Raw genomic sequence first — 22,931 nt, 5'->3', positions numbered from 1 at the left:
CAAAATGAATCATTCTGACATTTCTGATAATTTTGTTTTTTTTTGGGGGGGAGAGGGGTTTGAGCTGAAACTATTTGTCAAATTCTACCCAAATTCACAAATACTCTCCGTGTCTGAAGAATATATTTTTCAGCAAATTGCTGGAGAAAAAGTCACCCAGCTCTAAATGATACTGACCTCCTTTGTAACGTTATATGAAATCTACTGATGAAATGGGCTATATAAGACCTGGGTATTATTATTGTTTTTATTAAAAACTGAGGAGGGAGATGGGATCAACAGTACTGCTCACATACTTAAAATTAGGCATATACTTAAATACCTTGCTGAATTTGGGGGCCTCATCTTGCACCTATCATGATGGCACATTAGCAGCTACCTGTCCTATGACTGGCTCTAGCCAGTGCTATTAGCTTAGCATCACATTTACATAAGCATTTTTTAAAAAATCTGTCATCTAAAAAATGAATAAGCTAGAAGTCACTTATGCAACTGCCATGTGATTCATCTCCACATGCTCATCTAGAGAGTTAGTTACATGCACATAAAGCAAACGGGTTTTTTTTTTTTAAGATCAGAGCATATTTCAAATACCGTATTATCCCCTAACACTTCTGATTGGATTTTCCTTGCTGATACTAGGACAAACCGACGGGTCTTATCCTGTACCAAGGACTTTGTGTATGAGATTGTCACAGTGGATATTACTAGAGATAAGGGGTTTTAAGGAGCATCTTCTACATCAAGATGCCATGGAGAGCAAGAATACAGGGGGGATTGACGCACGGCAATCGATGCATCGGCGGTTGATTTAGCAGGTCTAGTGAAGATACCCGTCAACATCATATAGTGTGGACCCCACAGTAAATCGGTAAATAGATCTAAGTAGGTTGACTTCAGTGACATTATTTAAGTAGCTGAAGTTGCATAACTCAGATTGATCTCCTCCCACAGTGTAGACAAGGCCAGAGTGTTCATTGTGAGCTGAAGAGGAAAGAAAGGTTTTGAGGTGAGATCTGCAGAGAGGAAGTGACTCAGACTCTGTGGGAGGGAAAGGACTCCAAAGAGCTGCATTATTTCAGCACTAACACATTCCCATGCTTGGAAAGAAAAAACATGCTGGACCTGAACCTTGACAGCAAGTAAAACCTCTCTCAAGTCTCTGCTGGAGAAAAAGGTTAAAGGAGATTTTTTTTTTTTAACCATCAATAGAAAACAATTCAAATCAGTCCAAACAACTAATGCACAAAACAAAGACCTGTGTGAAAAACCAACAGGAGCAAATGCTCCATTTTTCCATCTCTGGAGGCTAACCATCACCTCTAGACTTGCTTCTATTTCTCACTCACATTCTAGCAGGGTGTGTGTTGGTTTCATTATAGTTATTATCTGTATAGAATTGCAGTAGTGGTTAGGCTTCGCAGCGGAGATCGGGGCTCCAGTGTATTAGATACTGTACTACTTACACAATGCCAAGGATGGGAGACAGAAGTGCTATCATCTCCATATTATCCCCATTTCAGATGAGGATCTGAAGCAGAAAAAATTTAAGAGCTGATCCTGCAAGGTGCTGAGCACTCTGGTCCCAATCCAGCAAAGCACATAAGCACATGCCTAAATGCTTTCCTTTACTGGGGCCAGAGTGCTCAGCAGCTCTGCAGGATCAAGCCCTAATTGACTTGGGAATTAAATCCACCTTTTCAGATCGCCAATACTGTGCCAAGATCATCCTTTCTTCTTTTCTATTTCTATTTTCTAGAAATGTAAATGTCAGAGATCAGTAACAGAGAGCAGCTGCTTTCACCAGGAGGACTTTGTAGCCTGTGTACTGCTAACAAAACCTGTATGCTCTTTGTGTTCACTTTTTACAAATGCTCCTGATTTACAGGGTTTCCTCCAGAACAAAATGGTGCTCAGATTCAGGAGCAGAGCCTTCGTTTTAAACTTCGCTGAGAAGCCAAGAGCAATGCTAAGGAAATTAGCCTCAGAATGTTCAGTAGGAAAAGTCGATTTCACAATTCCAGGTTATAAAAATTCAGCTTGTGTCAAGCTTGGTCAAGAGAATAAACAGATGGCAAACTCCCGGCAATGCTCAGCCCCCTGCACTCAAACAGTTCCTCAGGGCTGTCTGAGGCGGATACACACAGCTCATACCTCTGGGATGTGATGGCTAAGGCAGTAGCGCTTGTTGCAATGCAGACAGAGCTGTCCCAAGGTTGTAACGCTGGCTTTACACCTGGGGAAACCACATATATTGTCAGCTTGCACTGCTGCAGAAATCAGGGCATCGATATCTTCTGCAGCTTGGCTGTCCGCTCCGGTTTTAACCACAGTCTTTCCTAGAAGTCCAGGGAAAAACCCAAATGTTTAATTGGTTACCTGACCGTTATCAAATGAACCCAACAGACAACGGGCTACATTCTTTGCTGGTATTATGGGTGCAGCTCTATAGATTCCAGAGAGCTTTGCCCATTTATGCCAGCAGAGGATTTGGCCTCAAAACACCACCAACCAGCCATGATCAGCAAGAACAGTTGCTGAGAGCCAGATACTACAGTGAGATGTACCAAATGGCATATGCCACTGATATACATGCATGGCAGTGGATATGTAACAGTACATAGCACACATCTCAGATTGTAACCTCTTCTAATTGTTCCCATAATCAGTTTTTCTTCACCACCCCGGGTTTATCTGCCTTCCACTGACTGGGCATTGTTAGGACACTTACTGGTAATGCTGAAACAGATTGGTGCAGGCTACTTGTGCTATAAGAGCTTGGCCATTGGGTTAAAGACTCATGTGGCCTTAAGCCTCAAACAGTTCTAGCTCCTTTTTGTCATCCCCGGCATGCCAGTGTTTGCCCCATGTGTCTCTCGTCATCCCCGGCACGCCAATGTTTGCCCCATGTGTCTCTCATGAACCCCGACACGCCAATGTTTGCCCCATGTGTCTCTCATGAACCCCGACACGCCAATGTTTGCCCCATGTGTCAATAAGCCTAATTCTAAGCATGTGAGTGCAGCTTCCAATTCATTCTACACAACAAACAGATCCAGGCCCCAGCCATCTCCTGTGATCATCTAGGAGCTATTTCTTTGCAGATGAGCATCAGTGACCTTTCTGAAAATCAAGTCAGATGCTCTGTGGACACATACAAAGCTCATACCCTGAGGGGAAACGTAGGGAATTAATGAGAGCCCAGCATGGCCTGGATTTAAGCATTGTCAATAATTCTGTTGAATCCCTCATCTCATGGAAACGGTCAAAGACTACGTCTCTCTGAGGATAAAATACCCCCGGGCTGGCGGGTCAGCTGACTTGGGCTTGCTGGGCTCAGGCTTTGGGGCTGAAAAACTGCTGCGTAATGTTCAATGTCTACAGAGCAATTTTCTGCCCCACAGTCCAAGCCCCTTGAGCCAGTTGACCCAGGCCAACCCCAGCCATGCCACGGAGCTTTTCTCCCCATGCAGGCCTTCCCAAAGGGGACATTATTCAGAAAGGGCCTGTTCTATCCATGGGCAGAGGCAGAGAAACAGGCTGTAGCTGGGAGTACATTACTAAAGCAATGCAGTGTTCAGAGGTCTGACATAGCTACAGGCTTAGGCTGGGATTTTCAAAGCAGCCTAAGAGAGTTAGGCACCCACTGAATTTCAGCAAGAGTTGGGCACCTTAATTTTATTAGGCTCTTCTCAGAAGAGCCCAGGGAACAGTGACAATGGGAAGCCTGCAGTGTGACTGGCTTTTGCTATGGAAATAGCAAATCTTCCTAAAGGTGGGGAAAGTGTTAAAGAGGAAAAGTCCTGGAAACCCCTGGAAGGAGGGGCCTACCTTTGGCTTCATTTTTGTGTTTCTTTCCAGCTATTTCCTGCAAATTGATGCTCAGCTCCTGATTCTTTCTCACCCTCTCTTCCTGTTTGGCTTTTTCCCGTTGCATTCTCTCCAGGTGCAGCGTTTTCAGATCCACTTTCCCTGAGCTCATGCTGCTTCCTCCCTTCTTGACAGAGGCTGGTGCCTCTTTTGCAGGGCTTTGAGATTCAGCAGGCGGGATTTGCTCACTGCCACCTGTATTCGCTGGAGAGGAGCTTACGGTGGTGGTTCTCTTGCGGATGCTGATGTACCTCTCTCTCCCCTCCCCGGTGCTTACATGCTGCAACCCATATTCTTCGGCCATTTGGTGCACCAGCATCCTGTTGTGAGAGTTTAAGGAGGAAGGGAAATCCAACTGCATCTCGCTGCTCTCCAGAAACTCTACTATCATGGCTCTGAACTTGCCTGAATTGTCTTTCATCTCTGGTCTTTCCACCCTGGCCTCGTTCACACTCTGCAAGTGACCTGCTGCTGGCTTGCGTGTGGATGGTTTCATTGAATTTGGTTTGGACTTCTGGCCTTCAGGCGGAGATTTCAGAGTAGAGGTTGTGCTGGTCTTAGTCCCTACCCCTTGCTCACTATGACCTTGAGAGTTCTCGTGAGAGTAGTTTTCTGGCACAATGTCGTCGAGGTACTCGAAGGCCGTCCGCACTTCCCCATGCTCATTCAGATAATCCACCAGCCGTTTCAGAAAGGCCTGGCTGCTGACGGTCCGCGAGTCACAGATGACTGCCACATGGCGTCGTGCCCGAGTCACGGCCACGTTTATCCTCCGCTCTTCAGCGAGAAAACCCACCTCACCTATAAAACACAAACCCCCTCGGGCCATCAGAAAGTACAGCCTGGTGGTTGGCCACGCAAACAGCAATGTTTCCATAGTAAAGGCCAGATCCTCAGTTGGTGTAAATCAGCACAGGTCATTGGAACTACAGGGGTTTACTCCAGCAGTGGATTTGGCCCAAGATATTGTATTGGCTGCAGAGTGAGATAGCAGGGAGCACAGCATCTAGTGGCCTGAACACTGGGAGGCAACAACTCCAGAGTTCCAGTCCTGGCCCTATAGCTGATTCCCTCTATGGCTTTGGACAAGTCATTCAACCTCTGCCTCAGTTTCACCATCTGCTAAATGGAACTAACAATACGTATATAGCTCACAGGTGACAGAATGGATAAATGCATAAAGGATTTGAAGATGAAGAGCATTATACAAGGGCTACTGTCTGGATGGATTATAATGAGGGCTCAGGAAGGCAACAACAGGGAATGCCTGAAATAGAAGGGGAAGCTACATATTAAAATTACGACACACTGGCAGAAATCAGCCTTCCCGGCACCTGCCCACCCATAGTCTGTCTCCAGCTATCGATACCAGTCTCACTTTCACAAGCAGAGAAATATATCAATCCCAAGCTACGCCCCCCCCACATACCTACATAGATGAAGGGTTAAAAATAACAAACATGTAGGAGATTATACCAAGTCTATTTCTGCTCTCTGGCTATTTTCTCAAGGAACCATAATAACCGATAGCAAATGCCAGAATGACTCAGCTTGGCTCAGCTAGCGAGAAGGCCAGCGTGGGTGGCTCCTGAGTCTCCTTCTATGATAAATGGGAGACAATTGGAAAAATAAACATTATGCAGATCTAGGCGACAAGCTTCTTTCTGAGCACCTGAGGATCACAATGCAGAACGAATCAAGCCACATTGGATTTTAATAGCTAATTGTGTGTGACCACGTCTCTGTGCTCCACGACCTGGCATTAATTGCCAGATATCACTGTCAGCTTGCAGAAGCAGTAACGTGCTGGAATACACTTCTCCAATCCCTCCTGAGTATCTGACTGCTGGGAAAGTTCTGCTTATTAAAATCCACAGCAATACAAGTGGGCTTCACTGTTGGATTCTGCAAGTGTATTTAGCAGTCATGAAAATATGAGGCCAGGCCAGGACCGGCACTGGTCAGAGCCATTCATGCCCCTGCTGTTTTGGTTGCTGGTCTTCACTGGGCAGAGGCTATCAGCAGTGCCGAAGTGTGGAGTTTCTGTGACGTTCATCTTGGGAAATAGGATAGATTTGGGCTCCTGTCCTTAGTGAAGTGCTGTCACCTACTGTGACGCCTCTGCTCAGATGCCAACTAGATGAGAACAGGGGCAGACTGTGATGGGGAGTTTGGGGATGTAGCCACCTATACTAAATTCATTCTGGGTAAGTCACTGACAGCTGTCAGATGGCAGAGAGCCCTGATTACTAATGGCTTTCAGTCATCACCACCGACGCCCCCTCTTCTCCGTCAATCTCTTCTCAAATCCCACTTCTTCCACGAATCCTTCCCAATTCCTTCTCTCACTCTTAAAACCCTGCACCCCTCCCTTTCCCAAACCACTGCTCAGTGTCTCGTCTGTAACGGTCTTAGACCGTAAGTCCTTTGGGTCTCGCTCTATGTCTGAAAGGTGTGATGCACACAGAGATTAAAGGAACTTAAAGGACTTACGGGTATGCAGGGCCAGGGTCCTGAGGGATAGGGGAGGCGGCTCAACCGGAATGGACAGGCCCTCAGGCAGAAGGGGCAGGGCCTTTAAATCCCCAGGACCTTTAAATCACCGCAGGAGCCTCATGATAGCAGTAGCAGCAGCCCTCGAGCTCTGGCGGTGATTTATAGGGCATGGAGCTCCAGCCACTGCTGAAAGCCCCAGACCCTTTAAATCGCTGCCTGAGCCCTGGGGCTCCCAGCCGCCGCTATCCCAGGGCTCCGGCAGCAATTTAAAGGGCCCAGGGCTCTGGTCGCTGCCGGGAGCCCAGAGCCCTTTTAAATTGCCAGCCTGGAGAAGCTGTCCTCTGCTGGCACAGTCAGCTGTGTACCGGCTCTTGCCAGTATGTCAGACTGGACCGGCTTACTTCCACCTCTGGATGCACATTTATGGTGCTATAGAAATGATTCTGAATGATAATCCTTACGGTTCAGAGAGTGCAAGATGTGTTGCGATGGGCCACAATTACATGGTTCAGCAGATTGAGTCTCAGAAGAAATACAGGGTTAGAAGGAACTGCCAGGATCATCTAGTCTAACCCCTGCCACGCTGCAGGATTTGTTGTGTCTAAACCATCCAAGACAGATCGCTGTCCAGCCCCCTTCTGAAGACCTCCAGTGAATAAGACTTCCAGCTTCAGGTGACTAGCCTCATTCCAGTTATTATCTTCCCCTGTATTCACTGATAGGAAAGAACCCAGTTTTCTGCCCTAGATTTTGCTCTGAAAACAAACAGTGTTATGCATTATTTACAATAGCAGCTTCGGGTTGCTCTTTCTCTAATGGAGGAAGCTTGCAAAAAATAGGCTTCCCCAGGAATTCTGCCTTCTGTGGGGAATGTCTGGGCTTTGCATCCAGGTAGGAAGCTGGTGATGTGACTGCAGGACTGCCAACCCAAAGGGTTCAAAAAGCCATTCTCATTATTTTTTGAGGACATATGGATCATGAGATTTTAAAAATAATTCACGTTGAGTTCTTATTTACTTTCTGCTGTGTGAGCCCTTGGGGGTCATAGTTTCAAGCTTTTCTTTGCAATCATGAGGGCTACAAGCTGTGATTCTCAGGTAATCATGTGGCTCCAAAAGCTGGGGCCTTCAGAAAAAAACACCAGCTCTCAAGAGGCTTGCAATAAAAATCACAAGAGCTGGCAATGCAGAATTTTACAGTGTTAAATTATTCCCATTTCCTTATGTGACCAAGCTTCCTCTTCCCCAAAAACACTGTCCAGCGCGGAACACATACCCTTCCGATTGGATCTCACAAAGGAGAGCACGACAGCCTCCTTCTCCCGTCCTTGGAAGCCATCTACTGATTTAATTTCCAGCTCTGGATATCGGTGACAAAGATGCTCTCTTAGCATGTCCACCTGAAAAGCAAGGACATGAACATATTAAGGACAAGGTAAACGCAAGATAAGAAGGATGAAAACAATATCGCCCCCTTCCTGGAAGATGCCTGCCTTCCTTTCTCCACATTCATGCATACCTGAACCTGTATATCCTAAGGGGGAGGACTATTACCCAAGGGAATGGTCATGGGACTGTTAGTGAAGAACCTCCTTTGTACCAATTCCATCTCCGACACTGATTCCCTCTGTGGCCTTGGAATAGTCACTTAATTCTGCTGGGCCAGATCCTTAGCTGGTAAAAATTGGTTCGGCTCCCCTTAAGTGAGACCCACTTACACCAGCAGAGGGATAGCCCTCTGTTTCAGCATCATCACCTGCAATATGAGGATACTAGGGAGCATTAGGGAGGATTAGTTATCAGGCTCTGAACCTTTACCATACTAAGTACTATTTTAAAATACCAGCGAATCTGGATTTGTTCTAGTGTATTCCTTCTACTCTCAGCTTGAAAAGCTGTGGAGGGGGTGCTGTGTGCTCACCTGGAGGTTGTAAGGAGCAATGACAGCGATGTCTTTTGCTTTAACACTAGCTTTCACCAAAGCCTGGACATGCAGGCCGACAAGACGCACTTCCCCTAGGGCAAAAGCAAACCCAGCAGTAAATCAAGAGCAGGCGATTTCATTCCAGGGGATGCTGACAGGTAAAGCCAAAAGGTGATGGCCACTCGACTGCTCACTTCTGCTGCAGTGATTAAGAAAAGCTACATTTTCCAAACTAATTCAACTGCATCATTAAAGGCACCCTCTGGAATTGGGACATTTTCCATAAAGTCAGATTTATATATCATGGCACCAACGTAGACAGAAAGCCCCAGGGTTCAGTGAAAATGTCAGAGATAGGACAGGGTTTGTTATAGTAACCCCACACCAGTGCTTAAAAAGCACTGGCAGACAGAGGACCAGTGAAAGTCTTAATGGGTTCCATCCCACTATCTCCTTGGATGGAGCTTATTGTTATATACTGCTGGAAAGCTAGGACTCCCCAGTCTCCCATCCATTTATTTCCAGCTCTCCCAGATCATAAGATATCTAGCCATTGTGACAGATCGAGGCCAGTGAGATACAGGAGTCTGGTAGAGGGCAAATATACTGGTCACTGGATGAGCAGTTTTCTGTTCCCTGAGTGACCAGAGCAGGGGCTGCACTAGAGTAATCAGGAACCTGCTAGAACCAATTAAGGCAGACTGGCTGATTAGAACACCTGCAGCCAATCAAGGAAGGCTAATCAGGGCACCTGGGTTTAAAAAGGAGCTCACTCCAGTCAGGTGAGGGGGAGCCAGAGGAGAGGAAGTGCGTGTGAGGAGCTGGGAGCAAGAGGTGCAAGGAGCTGAGAGTGAGAGGGTGTGCTACTGGAGGACTACGGAGTACAAGTGTTATCAGACACCAGGAGGAAGGTCCTGTGGTGAGGATAAAGAAGGTGTTTGGAGGAGGCCATGGGGAAGTAGCCCAGGGAGTTGTAGCTGTCATGCAGCTGTTACAGGAGGCACTATAGACAGCTGCAATCTACAGGGCCCTGGGCTGGAACCCGGAGTAGAGGGTGGGCCTGGGTTCCCCCCAAACCTCCCAACTCCTGATCAGACAAAGGAGAAGTTGACCCAGACTGTGGGGAGGATCACTGAGGTGAGCAAATCTGCCAAATAAGCACAGGACCCACCAAGGTAGAGGAGGAACTTTGTCACACCATTTAAATATTTGATCACAGCATTCTGATTATCATCAAGCTTCTTCCCATCCTCCCATTTCAATTCAGACATGATTTCAGTTGTCAGTACTTTATATTGTCTAGAAGCATGGCCCTGTGTATCATCCAAGTGTAAGAGATGCAGTGTTATTTTTGAGTCTGCAGAGAACCAGACCCAGTAGTTCTGAGAAGAAAAAAATCACCTAATTCAGCTCAATGAGCTGTTAACTCTGAATCCTGAAGATAGTTATTAATGTTCACATTTACATCACCATTTCCCCACTGATCATTTTAACAATGGCCAACTAATGTGCTTATCCCACAATACTTCCCACTCCTTCCCCAGTGCTAAAATTTACAAACCTAAAAAACCGAGGGTCATGCTCAACTGCCAAAACTTCCAGCTTTCCCCCAACACATACATGCCACCAAACCCCTGGCAACTTCTACAATTCAATTACTCTTTGTCAATACCAACATTAGTGGCCTTTTGAAAACTATAAATATGGGGACAGCAGAAAATAAATGGAATTTAACACAAAAAGAAATACCCCAGGGGCTGCTGGACTGACTGTTACCTATGATTGTATTTAATACTTTTTAAAAATCAATTTTTGTGCTTAATGGTAACTGCCATTGAATTTCCAGTCCGCCAGACAAGAACGTCGCAGAGTCCAGGGATCATGTTGCAGAATTTAGGTCCAGTTTGTCACAGAGTACACAGGGTTCTGTCTAGGAGCTTGGAATCTTGGCTTTCAATGCTCCAAAGCCCCGTCTAGCTTTAGAAGTTCACGGGATATGGTATTAGTACCTGATCTTTCAAACATTTCTTACACCCATGATTAACTCTTTGCAAGTGAGTAGGCAAGCGGGTAAGTTTGCAGAATCAGAGCTTTAGTTGATAAAACTAGGTTCTTTGAGGTGAAGGGTGGCCCAGTGGTTAGGGCAACAAACTTGGGACTTAGGAGGACTAGGTTCCATTCACTCTTCTGCCACAGACTTCCTGCATGACCTTGGGCAAGACGCTTAGCCTCTTAGTGCCTTGGTTCCCCATTTGTAAAATAGGGAGAATAGCACCGCCAACCTCACAGATTTTGAGGCACTCAGACACTGTGGTAACAGGGGTTCCATAAGTACCTCATCTAGACAGATAGGTTTCAACTGAAAGAAGGTTAAAAAGGCTGATTAGGTAAAGACTGTGATGTTCTCTTAAGGTCTGACTTGCCAGAGAAGCACTCAGACCCAGGAAACTAGAGCATGACACTTGGAACATTCAATGTCATGCACATTCCAAGCACGGGATTTGGGCTAGTGAGCAGAGAAAAAAATAATCCCTGAAGCAGGCAGCTTAGTTATCAAGCAGGCTGCATTGCCATGTGGCAGACAGATACTTGATAAGAAAGAAAAAAAATCCAGGCTACTGTAGAGGTGACGGCGTGTGGGGCAGGGAGTACACAGCATCGCTGGCTCAGGGAGACGCCGAAAGTTTTCAGCACACTTGGTTATTATTACTTGGGAATCTCAGTCAAGGATCAGGGATCTGTGGTGCCAGGCACTATATAGCACTGCACAGACAACTAACAAAGAGGACAGTCCCTGCCCCAGAGAGCTTAAAATCTAGGCAAGGACATGCTATTGTACTAGCAGCCAGCATATAGAGATTGGGGGAGAGGGCTTTTACTTTTGGTCTCAGATGATTACAGTGTTCAGGCATCACCATGATACACTGTGTAAATGGCTGGTATGAGGAAGTCAGAGCGGCTTGCTTTTCTACTATCCTTCCTAACATTTATGTATGATGTACGCTAAATCGAAATAAGCCAAACTTCCGAACACACAGGGCGAAATGGGCCCCATCAGATACAGGAAAGATCTGAAACTCACTGCTTTATGTAATGCCAAGGGATAAAATTTCATCGTTATTGCCCAACTAATTTGCCAACATAAAATGCTGTCCCTAGTGCTCTGGTTTTTCTCTGTCTGGAGTCTCATTATATGACTATGGTGAAGCTGCTACTGTCCCATTTAACTGTACAGGTTTACATACCTAATGTGTTACGATAAAGATCTGACAAAGTGATACTCCAAAGCAATTAAAGCAACAACCCCGTAGACTACTGTACAACATAAACCAAATGGGAGTTCAGCATTGAGGGCGACACTCCGTGCTGAAAACTCACAGCTCTGCCCACCATTTCCTGGCTGGTGTGACAATCTATGTGGTATTTAAACCCCCCTTATCTGATCAGAGGCGATTCAGTCTGTTTTCTTCCAGCCTGCTCCAGCTCTAACAAGCAGCAGCTGGTGCGGCTATGGTCCCAAGCCATTGTGTTGCCACCCAGAAACCCCAACGCATGCAGCACATGCCAGGTGTCATGCTCTAGGCCAGCAGAGCCTGTTTATGCAATGCAGAGAGCTGTGCTCATTCTTCCTGTTTCCAAATTCCTGGCTGACTGATCCATGGAGCTAAACTGGCACTGGCGCCTGCAAGAGACATTGATTTGTCCCTTCTGAGAGGAGGGCAGGAGCTGCACTTACAGAAGTGGCTCCAGCAGGAGAGGAGAAGTGGCTCCAAATTATAGTTATATTTTGGCTGTAAGCTCTCTGGGGCAGGGACTGGCTATTCATCGTGGGTATGTACAGCACCTAGCAGGACGGGGCCCCGATTCCTGGCTGGGTCTGGACTAAAGCAGAGGAGAGAAGAAACGGATTCAGAGGACTCAGATCTCACTCTGGGTGTGTGGTTGGGTCTGGGGTAAAGTGATGAAGAGGAAGGGGAGAGACGGTCACAGAAGGGAAAAGCGGTATCAGAAAGCACTGGAAAGGAATGGATGCAGACCTTAACTCCAAAGGACCAGAGCTGTACACAACCGATTCGCTTAGGAAACAGTCACTGCCAAGTACTTAAGGAAATGAATCTCACAATGATGGGAAGAGCGGGTAATAAACGGTGTGACCCATTTGATTAGGCTCCACTCCCTGAACTGGTAACCAAGTAAGAAAGAGGTTTGTCACTGTCTATGAAAGCCCTTGCAGATATCGCGGTGCAGCAGCCCTGAAAGGGGGCAGGGGAGGCACAGTTCCTGCTGCCCTCTCTCCATGGCAGGGTGCCACCCCGCTGGCATTTTATGTCCAAAAGGAAGAGGGAGCTGACAGGAGGCATTAATCCTTTTAAAGTAAGGCGGTTAATGGCATGAAGGTGGCTGCTGCTTTCAGACCTAGCACACGGCGCAGCCCAAGAATGTCAAGTTCCACCGCCCTCTGTGGCCCAAATCTGGACCCCAGCACAGCAAAACTCTTGGGTGGGGAGGATGCAGGAGCTCATGGGGAGGGGGCAATTATCACTGTGCACAACTGAGCCCAGCTCTGTAGGGGTCCTCGGGTAGCTCTTTGGGATGTGGCAGGGCTGGTTGATCAGCCACTATGAATATCCTTCAGCAGCCCCTTGCGTTCCTTCCATCTAACATACTACATCTTATTGCTTTGTTCTTGCCGGAGTTTTAAGGAAACAGGGCTAACTCCATCCCCAGGAGACACCACTGCATAGTTACTGGCAGTCCTTGCCAGCTGACCGGTCCTCTGTATCCCTGAAGAGCCAGTATATCATTTTTCAATATCATCCACCCAATAACACTCCAACTTCCTCTGACAGAGATTATCCAGTGTTATTTGAACCCTCCTCTGGGCTGTGCTACGACTCAGCTGGTGAATGAACAGCGTGGCTGCAAGCCAGAGGGCTGGGGATCTGGGTCAGCGAATCTTACGTCCTGCGAAGCAACAGTACCTTGATTCCCTTTAGACTGTTCATCTTCCACTTCAAGCTCAAATAAGCCACAGCCAGCTGTGTCTATAAGCAGCAATGGAATCCTAGTTTCGTCTGTAGAAGCAACTCCCGGCAGGTCCCTAATGGGTTATGTGGAAAAGAGTGAATTAGCAACACTCAGGTAACACTGGAGCATCAGACATTCTGCCTCCCCCCTCCGCCCCGACACAGAGAATAAAGAGAGAGACTAGTTTCAAGGGTAAGACAGAGAAACCGTTATATAGCATCCACTACAGGCAAGGTTACAGACCAACACTGGAGGGGGGAGTTCAAACAGGTCTGTATGTCACATGGTGCACAAGAACGGTGACAAGACTGGGAGTCAGGAGTGCCTGCATTCTAATCTCAGCTCGGCTGTGTGGCCTTGCACAAGTCCCTTCACCTCTCTACTTCATTTTCCCCACATATGTTATAAAATGCCTCCTTGATCCCCTTCTCCTCTCCTCAGTGTTCTGGGCGTGTTGCATTAGTAATGACATGGCTCTAATTGTCATGTATTGCATCACTTTAAGAGTGCAGCAAATGCTGCAGCTCCGGGATCACCCTGTGTAACCCACTGGGTGTGTTACATGTCCCAGACAGTGCCTGTTTCACAGAGAACGTGGGTCTGCTCTAGCTTTCAGCTTGAGAGCCTGTTTCTTCAGCTAGTGAAAAGGCTCATGCCTTTAGCTCTTGGGTCCCCACGCTCAGCCCCTGGTATTGACCAAGATGATGGTCACTGCAGTGCATTGCAAGACAGACTCGTGACCATGCCATATATCAATTTCCAAGATGGTGGCAGTTCAGCAGTGGCAGAACTGTGTGTCTGAAAAATGGAGCTGAACACTGGTCACAGGGACTATGTTGTACATTCCTGTGAACCCCTCTCCCCAGCAGCCCAATGGTAGGGGTGATGGGTATCACCGGGCAGTTGCTTCTTCCCAAAGCCCAGGCTAGCCAGCCAGCCCTGAAAAGTTTGTGATTATGTAAAAACCACACACCACTTTTTTATGAACTGCAATCGTTTCTAATACTAGCCAAAGTAGAGAGTGTGGGAGTTAGTATTTCACTCCACTAGCGTCAGACAGTAAAGCTACAGAAATAGGTTTATGCTGCAGCAGTTTTTAGCACCGTAAGGAAGGAAGAGTCCTTAAAAGTGTTCTAAGATGTAGCAATTTGACAGCTATGACATTAGTCGAGTCAGAACACACCAGCCAGGTAACTAGCCAGGGATTCTGGTTTCATATCATTTCTACATCTGAAGAAGCTACGTCAAAAAGGTACATTTTAACACCAAAGAGAGTTGTTCCTTGAATTCACAGTCTGTGAATGGACCAAGAGAGGCAAGGGCTGCATTAGGAAACCAGCAGAATGCTGGACAGCTCCAAGGAAGTACACTGCAAATCCAAAGGCTCTGATCCTACAGTACAATCCTATCATCACTGAGATGCCACAGGAACAAAACCAAAGTTGCTATTATTACAGCAGCACTGAGAGACCCCAGTCCAGACTGGCAGCACACTGTGCTAAGAGGGGAACACGCACATAGCAGGAGACAGTCCCTGCCCCAAACAGCTTACAAGCCAAAGAGACAAGAGCGACAAAAGGTGGGAGAAAGGAAGGGTTATCTCCATTTTACAGATAGGGAACTAGGACAAAGGATGAAATCCTGGCCCCAATGCAGTCCGTGGGCCAGGATTTCACCTAGAGAAATGAAGTGGCTTTCTAAGGTAACCAGGGAAACCCATGGCAGAACCAGGAACTGATCCCAAGCTTCCTGAGTTGCAAGACAAGGCCTTAACCACAGTCCCAAACCCTTGAATGGTTTTCCAGCTCGGCAAGTTTGCACTTGCATTCCACTGGTTTGCTTTGCTTTCAGTGGATATTACTCGCTTCATCAGCAACAAAAGAACTCTCCTCTCTGGACTGAAATTCATTAATTTTCTAGCTAGAGACGTTCCCAGATTAGCACGTGCACATGAGCATACACGAATGAACACCGACACAACAGACTCTGTACATCCCTATGAAACTTCCAGCCAACTATTCGACTTGAGTCAAACTCAAGAAGCAGCACAAAGTAAAACTGCAGCTTAAGGGACCATCATGTAAAGCTCAGTGTTGCCCCTCACAGGAATGGTCTAGTGCCCACTTGAAGGGACAGGGGACAGCATCTGGTGCCTGGTGCAGTTTGGCTGCACCCTTGTGTGGCATAGAGCTGTGCTATGCAGATGCTCACTGCTAACCAGCACGTAGGGAGTTCAGGGGCACTGGGACAGGGCCGAGCTGGATTTACCAGCCACAGCACACTGCACCTTGCCAAGACACTCCATTGCTGCTTTCAGACTTAGAGGGAGATTTCTTCCCCCCAGCCATGGAGGTTCCCTTCCCAAAGCACAGCTGTTTGGGCTTCATGCTGCAGTCCAGCATTTGGATTTTAATAAATATGAGACTCATCCCCCATATTTACAGTTAATTCCTGCAATTACCATCCATATTTTCTACAGATCCAGTTCTGAGCACCAGTAAAACAGTTTCTCACTGAAGAACTTCTTCCCCTTTGGTCTGCAGGACAGATTTATCCCTCTTTTCTTGATGCAACCCTAAGCAGCTTCCCATCCATTTAACATTTGTCCTGCTATTCCTCATGCTGGTAGCCTGCTTACATACACCCTGAAGGATCTGTCTAGCACCCAAACATAGACTCATAGACTCTAGGACTGGAAGGGACCTCAAGAGGTCATCTAGTCCAGTCCCCTGCCCTCATGGCAGAACCAAATACTGTCTAGACCATCCCTAATAGACATTTATCTAACCTACTCTTAAATATCTCCAGAGATGGAGATTCCACAACTTCCCTAGGCAATCTATTCCAGTGTTTAACTACCCTGACAGTTAGGAACTTTTTCCTAATGTCCAACCTAAATCTCCCTTGCTGCAGTTTAAGCCCACTGCTTCTTGTTCTATCATTGGAGGCTAAGGTGAACAAGTTTTCTCCCTCCTCCTGATGACACCCTTTTAGATACCTGAAAACTGCTATCATGTCCCCTCTCAGTCTTCTCTTTTCCAAACTAAACAAACCCAATTCCTTCAGCCTTCCTTCATAGGTCATGTTCTCAAGACCTTTAATCATTCTTGTTGCTCTTCTCTGGACCCTCTCCAATTTCTCCACATCTTTCTTGAAATGCGGTGCCCAGAACTGGACACAATACTCCAGTTGAGGTCTAACCAGCGCAGAGTAAAGCGGAAGAATGACTTCTCGTGTCTTGTTTACAACACACCTGTTAATGCATCCCAGAATCACGTTTGCTTTTTTTGCAACAGTATCACACTGTTCACTCATATTAAGCTTGTGGTCTACTATGACACCTAGATCTCTTTCTGCCATATTCCTTCCTAGACAGTCTCTTCCCATTCTGTATGTGTGAAACTGATTGTTCCTTCCTAAGTGGAGCACTTTGCATTTATCTTTATTGAACTTCATCCTGTTTACCTCAGACCATTTCTCCAATTTGTCCAGATCATTTTGAATTTTGACCCTGTCCTCCAAAGCAGTTGCAATCCCTCCCAGTTTGGTATCGTCCACAAACTTAATAAGCGTACTTTCTATGCCAACATCTAAATCGTTGATGAAGATATTGAACAGAGCCGGTCCCAAAACAGACCCCTGCGGAACCCCACTTGTTATACCTTTCCAGCAGGATTGGGAGCCATTAATAACTACTCTCTGAGTACGGTTATCCAGCCAGTTATGCACCCACCTTATAGTAGCCCCATCTAAATTGTACTTTCCTAGTTTATCTATAAGAATATCATGCGAGACCATATCAAATGCCTTACTAAAGTCTAGGTATATCACATCCACTGCTTCTCCCTTATCCACAAGGCTCGTTATCCTATCAAAGAATGTTATCAGATTAGTTTGACACAATTTGTTCTTTACAAATCCATGCTGGCTATTCCCTATCACCTTACCACCTTCCAAGTGTTTGCAGATGATTTCTTTAATTACCTACTCCATTATCTTCCCTGGCACAGAAGTTAAACTAACTGGTCTGTAGTTTCCTGGATTGTTTTTATTTCCCTTTTTATAGATGGGCACTATATTTGCCCCCTTCCAGTCTTCTGGAATCTCCCCCGTCTCCCATGATTTCCCAAAGATAATAGCTAGAGGCTCAGATACCTCCTCTATTAACTCCTTGAGTATTCTAGGATGCATTTCATCAGGCCCTGGTGACTTGCAGGCATCTAACTTTTCTAAGTGATTTTTTACTTGCTCTTTTTTTATTTTATCTTCTAAACCTACCTTCTTCTCGTAAGCATTCACTATACTAGACATTCCTTCAGACTTCTCAGTGAAGACCGAAACAAAGAAGTCATTAAGCATCTCTGCCATTTCCAAGTCTCCCGTTACTGTTTCACCCTCCTCACTGAGCAGTGGGCTTACCCTGTCCTTGGTCTTCCTCTTGCTTCTAATGTATTGATAAAAAGTCTTCTTGTTTCCCTTTATTCCCATAGCTAGTTTGAGCTCATTTTGTGCCTTTGCCTTTCTAATCTTGCCTCTGCATTCCTGTGTTATTTGTCTATATTCCTCCTTTGTAATCTGACCTAGTTTCCATTTTTTATATGACGCCTTTTTGTTTTGTAGGTCACGCAAGATCTTGTGGTTAAGCCAAGGTGGTCTTTTGCCACATTTTCTATCTTTCCTAACCATCGGAATAGCTTGCTTTTGGGCCCTTAATAGCGTCCCTTTGAAAAACTGCCAACTCTCCTCAGTTGTTTTTCCCCTCAGTCTTGATTCCCATGGGACCTTACCTATCAGCTCTCTGAGCTTATCAAAATCCGCCTTCCTGAAATCCATAGTCTCTATTTTGCTGTACTCCCCTCTACCTTTCCTTAGAATTGCAAACTCTATGATTTCATGATCACTTTCACCCAAGCTTCCTTCTACTTTCAAATTCTCAACAAGTTCCTCTCTATTTGTTAAAATCAAGTCTAGAACAGCTTCCCCTCTAGTAGCTTTTTCAACTTTCTGAAATAAAAAGTTGTCTGCAATGCAGTCCAGGAACTTATTGGATAGTCTGTGCCCCGCGGTGTTATTTTCCCAACATATATCTGGATAGTTGAAGTCCCCCATCACCACCAAATCTTGGGCTTTGGATGATTTTGTTATACTTCCATCTCCTATGTCCATCTCCACCTCAGTCCAAGTGTGTACATTTTTAATATATAAGGCAACACCTCCTCCCTTTTTCCCCTGTCTATCCTTCCTGAGCAAACTATACCCATCCACACCAACATTCCAGTCCTGTGTATTATCCCACCAAGTTTCAGTAATGCCAACAATGTCATAGTTGTATTTATTTATTAGCACTTCCAGCTCTTCCTGCTTATTACCCATGGTTAGTCTCCTCCATATAGACAATCCTTTTAACACGATTCTTTGACAACTCCTAGCGGCCAAAGAACGTACTTGCAGCACGTCTCATTACAAGGAACAATCTTAATCCGGAAACTTCATTTCAGAGGAATAATTCGCTGCGTAAATCTTTTTGGGGGAGAGAAACAACATGCTGCTTTGGGAGAGGAAAGCATTCAGCAGAACAGGGTGTTACCCTGGAAACATTTCTGGTGCTTATTTAAACGCTAACCCCTTAGACACAAGGGGGAAAGTTAGCCCACTGGCTGTTGCGAAGCAACCCGAACTGCAGCAATGTGTTACAGTTTTAGGGAGAGAATCCTGCTGTCAGTATCACAGTCGCGACAGTCACTGCAGCCAAACGCTGGATGGAATCCCAGTTCTGGTGCAATATGTACACAATGCCTTACTGCCTCCTGCGCTTCCTTTGAAAGAAACATTTCCCAACTCCTTGTTTGTTTACTGACTAGTTAGCTGGACACAGTAAGCACAGGGGTCAAGTGCCTCTCAGGCACAGCCAGTGTGGCCAACTCTTGTGATTTTGTCACGGGGACTCACAATATTTGGTGTTCCACTTATAATGCCCGGCCCTTGGATTCTTGTGCTTAGGGGAGAATCTCACCTTTCGCTTTAAAAAAAAAGTTTCTAAGCCCTCAAGGTTGCACAGAAAATCTTGAAAACATGATCAAAGTGCACCCTAAAGGCTCAGAAACCAGGCAGCTAATAAAAAGTACCCAAGAGGTAAGTCTTGTTTAAATCTCATGATTTCTTAGGGACTGACTCATGAATTCTTGAATGCTGAGGGTTGGCGATACTCACAGATTTAACAATGAGATTCACGGGGTTTCTTACAGCCCATGCTCCAGCTTCATAAGTGTCCTATCACCTGCTGGTAGTGTCTGAAGGGAAGTTTGGAAAGAAGGGTTTGGTCCTTAAGAAATACTAGGACTATGAAGGGATGCTGAAGGCAAAGTGTATCCTTTTGATAAAACACAACCCCGGTTTACTGAAAACCCCTGTTAACTGAAATCTAGCTAGGTGTCTCATAGGGCTGGGCTGTGATTATTCATTTTCATTATTTCTATGACAGAAGCATCTACCAACCCCAACCAAGGTTCAGGCCCCCACCCCCTTGATAGACGCTCTACAGAAAAGTAACACAAAGAGCTGTCCCAGACTGCTCACAAAGTAGGATTCTGACAGGTGAGTAGACTAACATGGAAGGGGAGAACAAGGTGTGTTTGCATAAGTTAGTATCCCTGAATAAGGTGCCAATCAGCGTCAGAATCAAAGCCAACTTTAAAGGGGCTGCACATCACCTGGCAGGGTCCCTTTAAATAATCTGGCATTGTTTTCACTGGAGCCCATGGTCCAGCAATCAGAGCCTGGACCTACCAAGCTCCTACTTTGATCTGAGACCCTACTTATCCAAAGGTTTTAGGTGCCTCCACCAAGACCTTCTCACAGAGAGGACTGCATTGGGCACTGCTTCTCCTAGGACAGCATCCTTTCCACTTCTTCAGTGACCCAAGTGGTTGAAGTTTCAATCTTGCCCAGAAGGCTACTTCTATTTACTATTCTCTGAGTAAGAATGACTTCCTGCAATCTGCTTGGAATGTTCTTTTCTGTACCTTTCACACATGGCTGCTGGCCCTACCATTTATGCTGTACTTGAATAAGTAAGTGATAATTAATTATCGCAGCATAAATGTTGCAGGATTCCTTCTGTTTTCCTGTTTTGCTGCTATGCCTCTGACTCACAGCAGCAGGCCAAGCAGAGGGCTCTCCTCAGATTCACGCAGCTAGCCAAGAAACAGTCACAGCTGGAGTCTGTTGGCCTTATCTGTTATCTGCTGCCTAATGTACGTTTTATATGCTCACAATCGCTTTATCAATGCAAAATTGGACTCAGATAGATCAGTGCCAGGATGCAAAACAGAGGAGCTTGTGTCCGACTCCTAGGCGGGGAGGCAATGGGGTTCTGCGCGCTGCCCCTGCTGCAAACACCGACTTTGCACTCCCATAGCTGTGGGGGCGGTGCCTGCGGACGAGAGCCAGCTGCTTGCGCCCCTCCGCCTAGGAGCCAGACCTGCTGCTGGCCGCTTCCAGGGTGCAGCACGGTCCGCAGTGCCAGGACAGGCAGGAAGCCTGCCTTTGCACCCCAGCTGTGCTGCTGACCAGGAGCCGTCAGAGTTAAAACCACGCTGCAACATCGTGCCTCAATCCCCTGCCCCAGCCCTGAGCCCCCCCTTCAAACCCAGAGCCCTTCCTGCACCCCAAACCCTCAGCCCCAGCCCCACCCCAGAGCCTGCATCCCCAGCCCAGGGCCTTAACCCGCTCATGCACTCCAACCCCCTGCCCCAGCCCTGAGTCCTCCCTAAACTTAGAGCCCCCTCCTGCACCCCAAACCCCTCATCCCTGGCCCCACCCCCGAGCCTGCACTTCCAGCCCAGAGCCCTGACCCCCTCTCACACCCTTCATCCCCAGCTCCGTTGGGTCGTGGGCATCAACAATTTTCTTCAACTGGGTCACCAGAAAAAAAGTTTGAAAACTACTGTCCTACAGAATGTCAGCACAGGGCAGATTTTCAAAAGCACTCAGCCCTGGACTAACTCAGCTCCCATTGAAGCCAAATCTCACCCTATATATCTATCTCATGCATCATTTTATCATAGGAGTTGGCATTTAAACACCAGATACCTTGGTGGTAGGGTCAGGAACCTTGGCAGCCAGGAACATCTCAGATCCTGTATACTTTGGTGTTTCATACAGGGTTGCAGACATCTTAAACCCCTTTTAGCAGCTCCTTTTGAAGTCAGTGTTACGGGTGTAACAGTTTTTAAAATCAGGATACTTATTTAGGTGCCTAAATACTGACTTCAGAGCTTAATTTTAGATACTCATTTTTAAAATCTTGGCCAGTGTTTCTAGCTCAAAGGTGTTTTTGACAATATGCTGAGCAACCCCCTCCCAACAAGTCAACTCAAGATGTTTCAAGAGGGGGACACACTTCACTTTGAGCCTCCATATCTCGCAAACATCCCAGAAATTTCTACCCTTGCACAGAATCACATCTATGAAATAGCAGGTGGGTGGTGCGAATTTGACAAAGCTGGGGGAGTGGACAATGAGGCCAAGATCAGAGTTTTGAGGGTTAGGTTGCTCCAGCCTCACCTATATAGATTCTAGCATCTCACCAGGATATGCCCAACCAGTCTGTAAAACGGGTTCCAGTATCCCTCTCACCCCAAACCTGCCAGGACTTAATTAATCTGATCCTCATTTACTAGCACCTGGGCACAGTAAAATGAAAAGGCAGCAAACTAGAGTCAGAATACATGAGAATGCTGCAGACATGATTAACACTGTAGGACACTTCACTTTCAGATATTAATAGGCAAAAACGTCCAGAAGTCCCTTCCTGGGGATGCAGTCTTCAATATCAGGAAGAAAACATACCTACTTGTCCACTAGAAGTAGACGGAGACAAATCATTTGGCATAGGCCACCAATAGCCATCAGACAGTCACAGATTTCATAAACAGAGCTGGATTTCCACCAGCAACCTAAGATCTTGTCATAGGCGCCAACTTCTGCTGGTGCCAGTGGGTGCTCAACCTGCCTCTGTCCCCGGCCCTGCCCCAAGTCCACCCCTACCCCTGCGTCGCCCATTCCCACCGCTTCCCCACCCCCATTCCAACCCCTTCCCCAAAATCCCTGCCCCAACTCCACCCCCTCCCTGCCCCTATTCCAACCCCTTCCCCAAATCCCCACCCCAGCCCTGCCTCCACCCCTGAGCAAGCCACGTTTCTGCTTCTCCCCCCTCCCTCCCGGAGCTTGTTATGCCGTGAAACAGCTGTTTCACGGCAGCAAGCACTGGGAGCTGGGGGAGAAGTTTGGCTGCCGGTGGGAGCACAGCACCCACCAATTTTTCCCACGGCGTCGACACCTATGGATCTTGTGTTACATGAAGGAGTAAACACTTCCCTATTCACCTTCTCCACATCATTCATGATTTCACAGACCTCTATTATATCCCCACTTAGTCATCTCTTTTCTAAGATGAACAGCCCCAGTCGCTCCTCACATGGAATCTGCTCTTTACCCCTAATCATTTTTGTTGCCCTCTCTACCTTTTCCAATTCTAATATATCTTTTCTGAGATAGGGCAATCAGAACTGCATGCAGTATTTAATGGGTGGGCATACCATTGATTAATATGG

General features: G+C 46.5%; 1 protein-coding gene across 2 annotated transcripts in view; it reads right to left on the bottom strand.

Annotated features, from left to right (window-relative positions):
- IGHMBP2 (immunoglobulin mu DNA binding protein 2) overlaps nucleotides 1-22,931 on the bottom strand; it is a 94,867-nt gene that overhangs the window by 4,890 nt on the left and 67,046 nt on the right. For both annotated transcript variants that reach the window (XM_030560742.1, XM_030560743.1), the window contains 5 exons: nucleotides 13,272-13,390; nucleotides 8,287-8,381; nucleotides 7,642-7,765; nucleotides 3,832-4,671; nucleotides 2,155-2,339 (listed from right to left, as the gene is read on the bottom strand). In XM_030560742.1, coding sequence (XP_030416602.1) covers nucleotides 2,155-2,339; nucleotides 3,832-4,671; nucleotides 7,642-7,765; nucleotides 8,287-8,381; nucleotides 13,272-13,390 — 1,363 coding nt within the window. The remainder of the gene's footprint in view (nucleotides 1-2,154; nucleotides 2,340-3,831; nucleotides 4,672-7,641; nucleotides 7,766-8,286; nucleotides 8,382-13,271; nucleotides 13,391-22,931) is intronic.

This window comes from Gopherus evgoodei, chromosome 4 (genome assembly GCF_007399415.2).
Source record: "Gopherus evgoodei ecotype Sinaloan lineage chromosome 4, rGopEvg1_v1.p, whole genome shotgun sequence".
Lineage (NCBI taxonomy): Eukaryota > Metazoa > Chordata > Testudines > Testudinidae > Gopherus > Gopherus evgoodei.
Note: the sequence above shows the minus strand (reverse complement) of the source record. Positions and strands in the feature narration are given on the sequence as shown.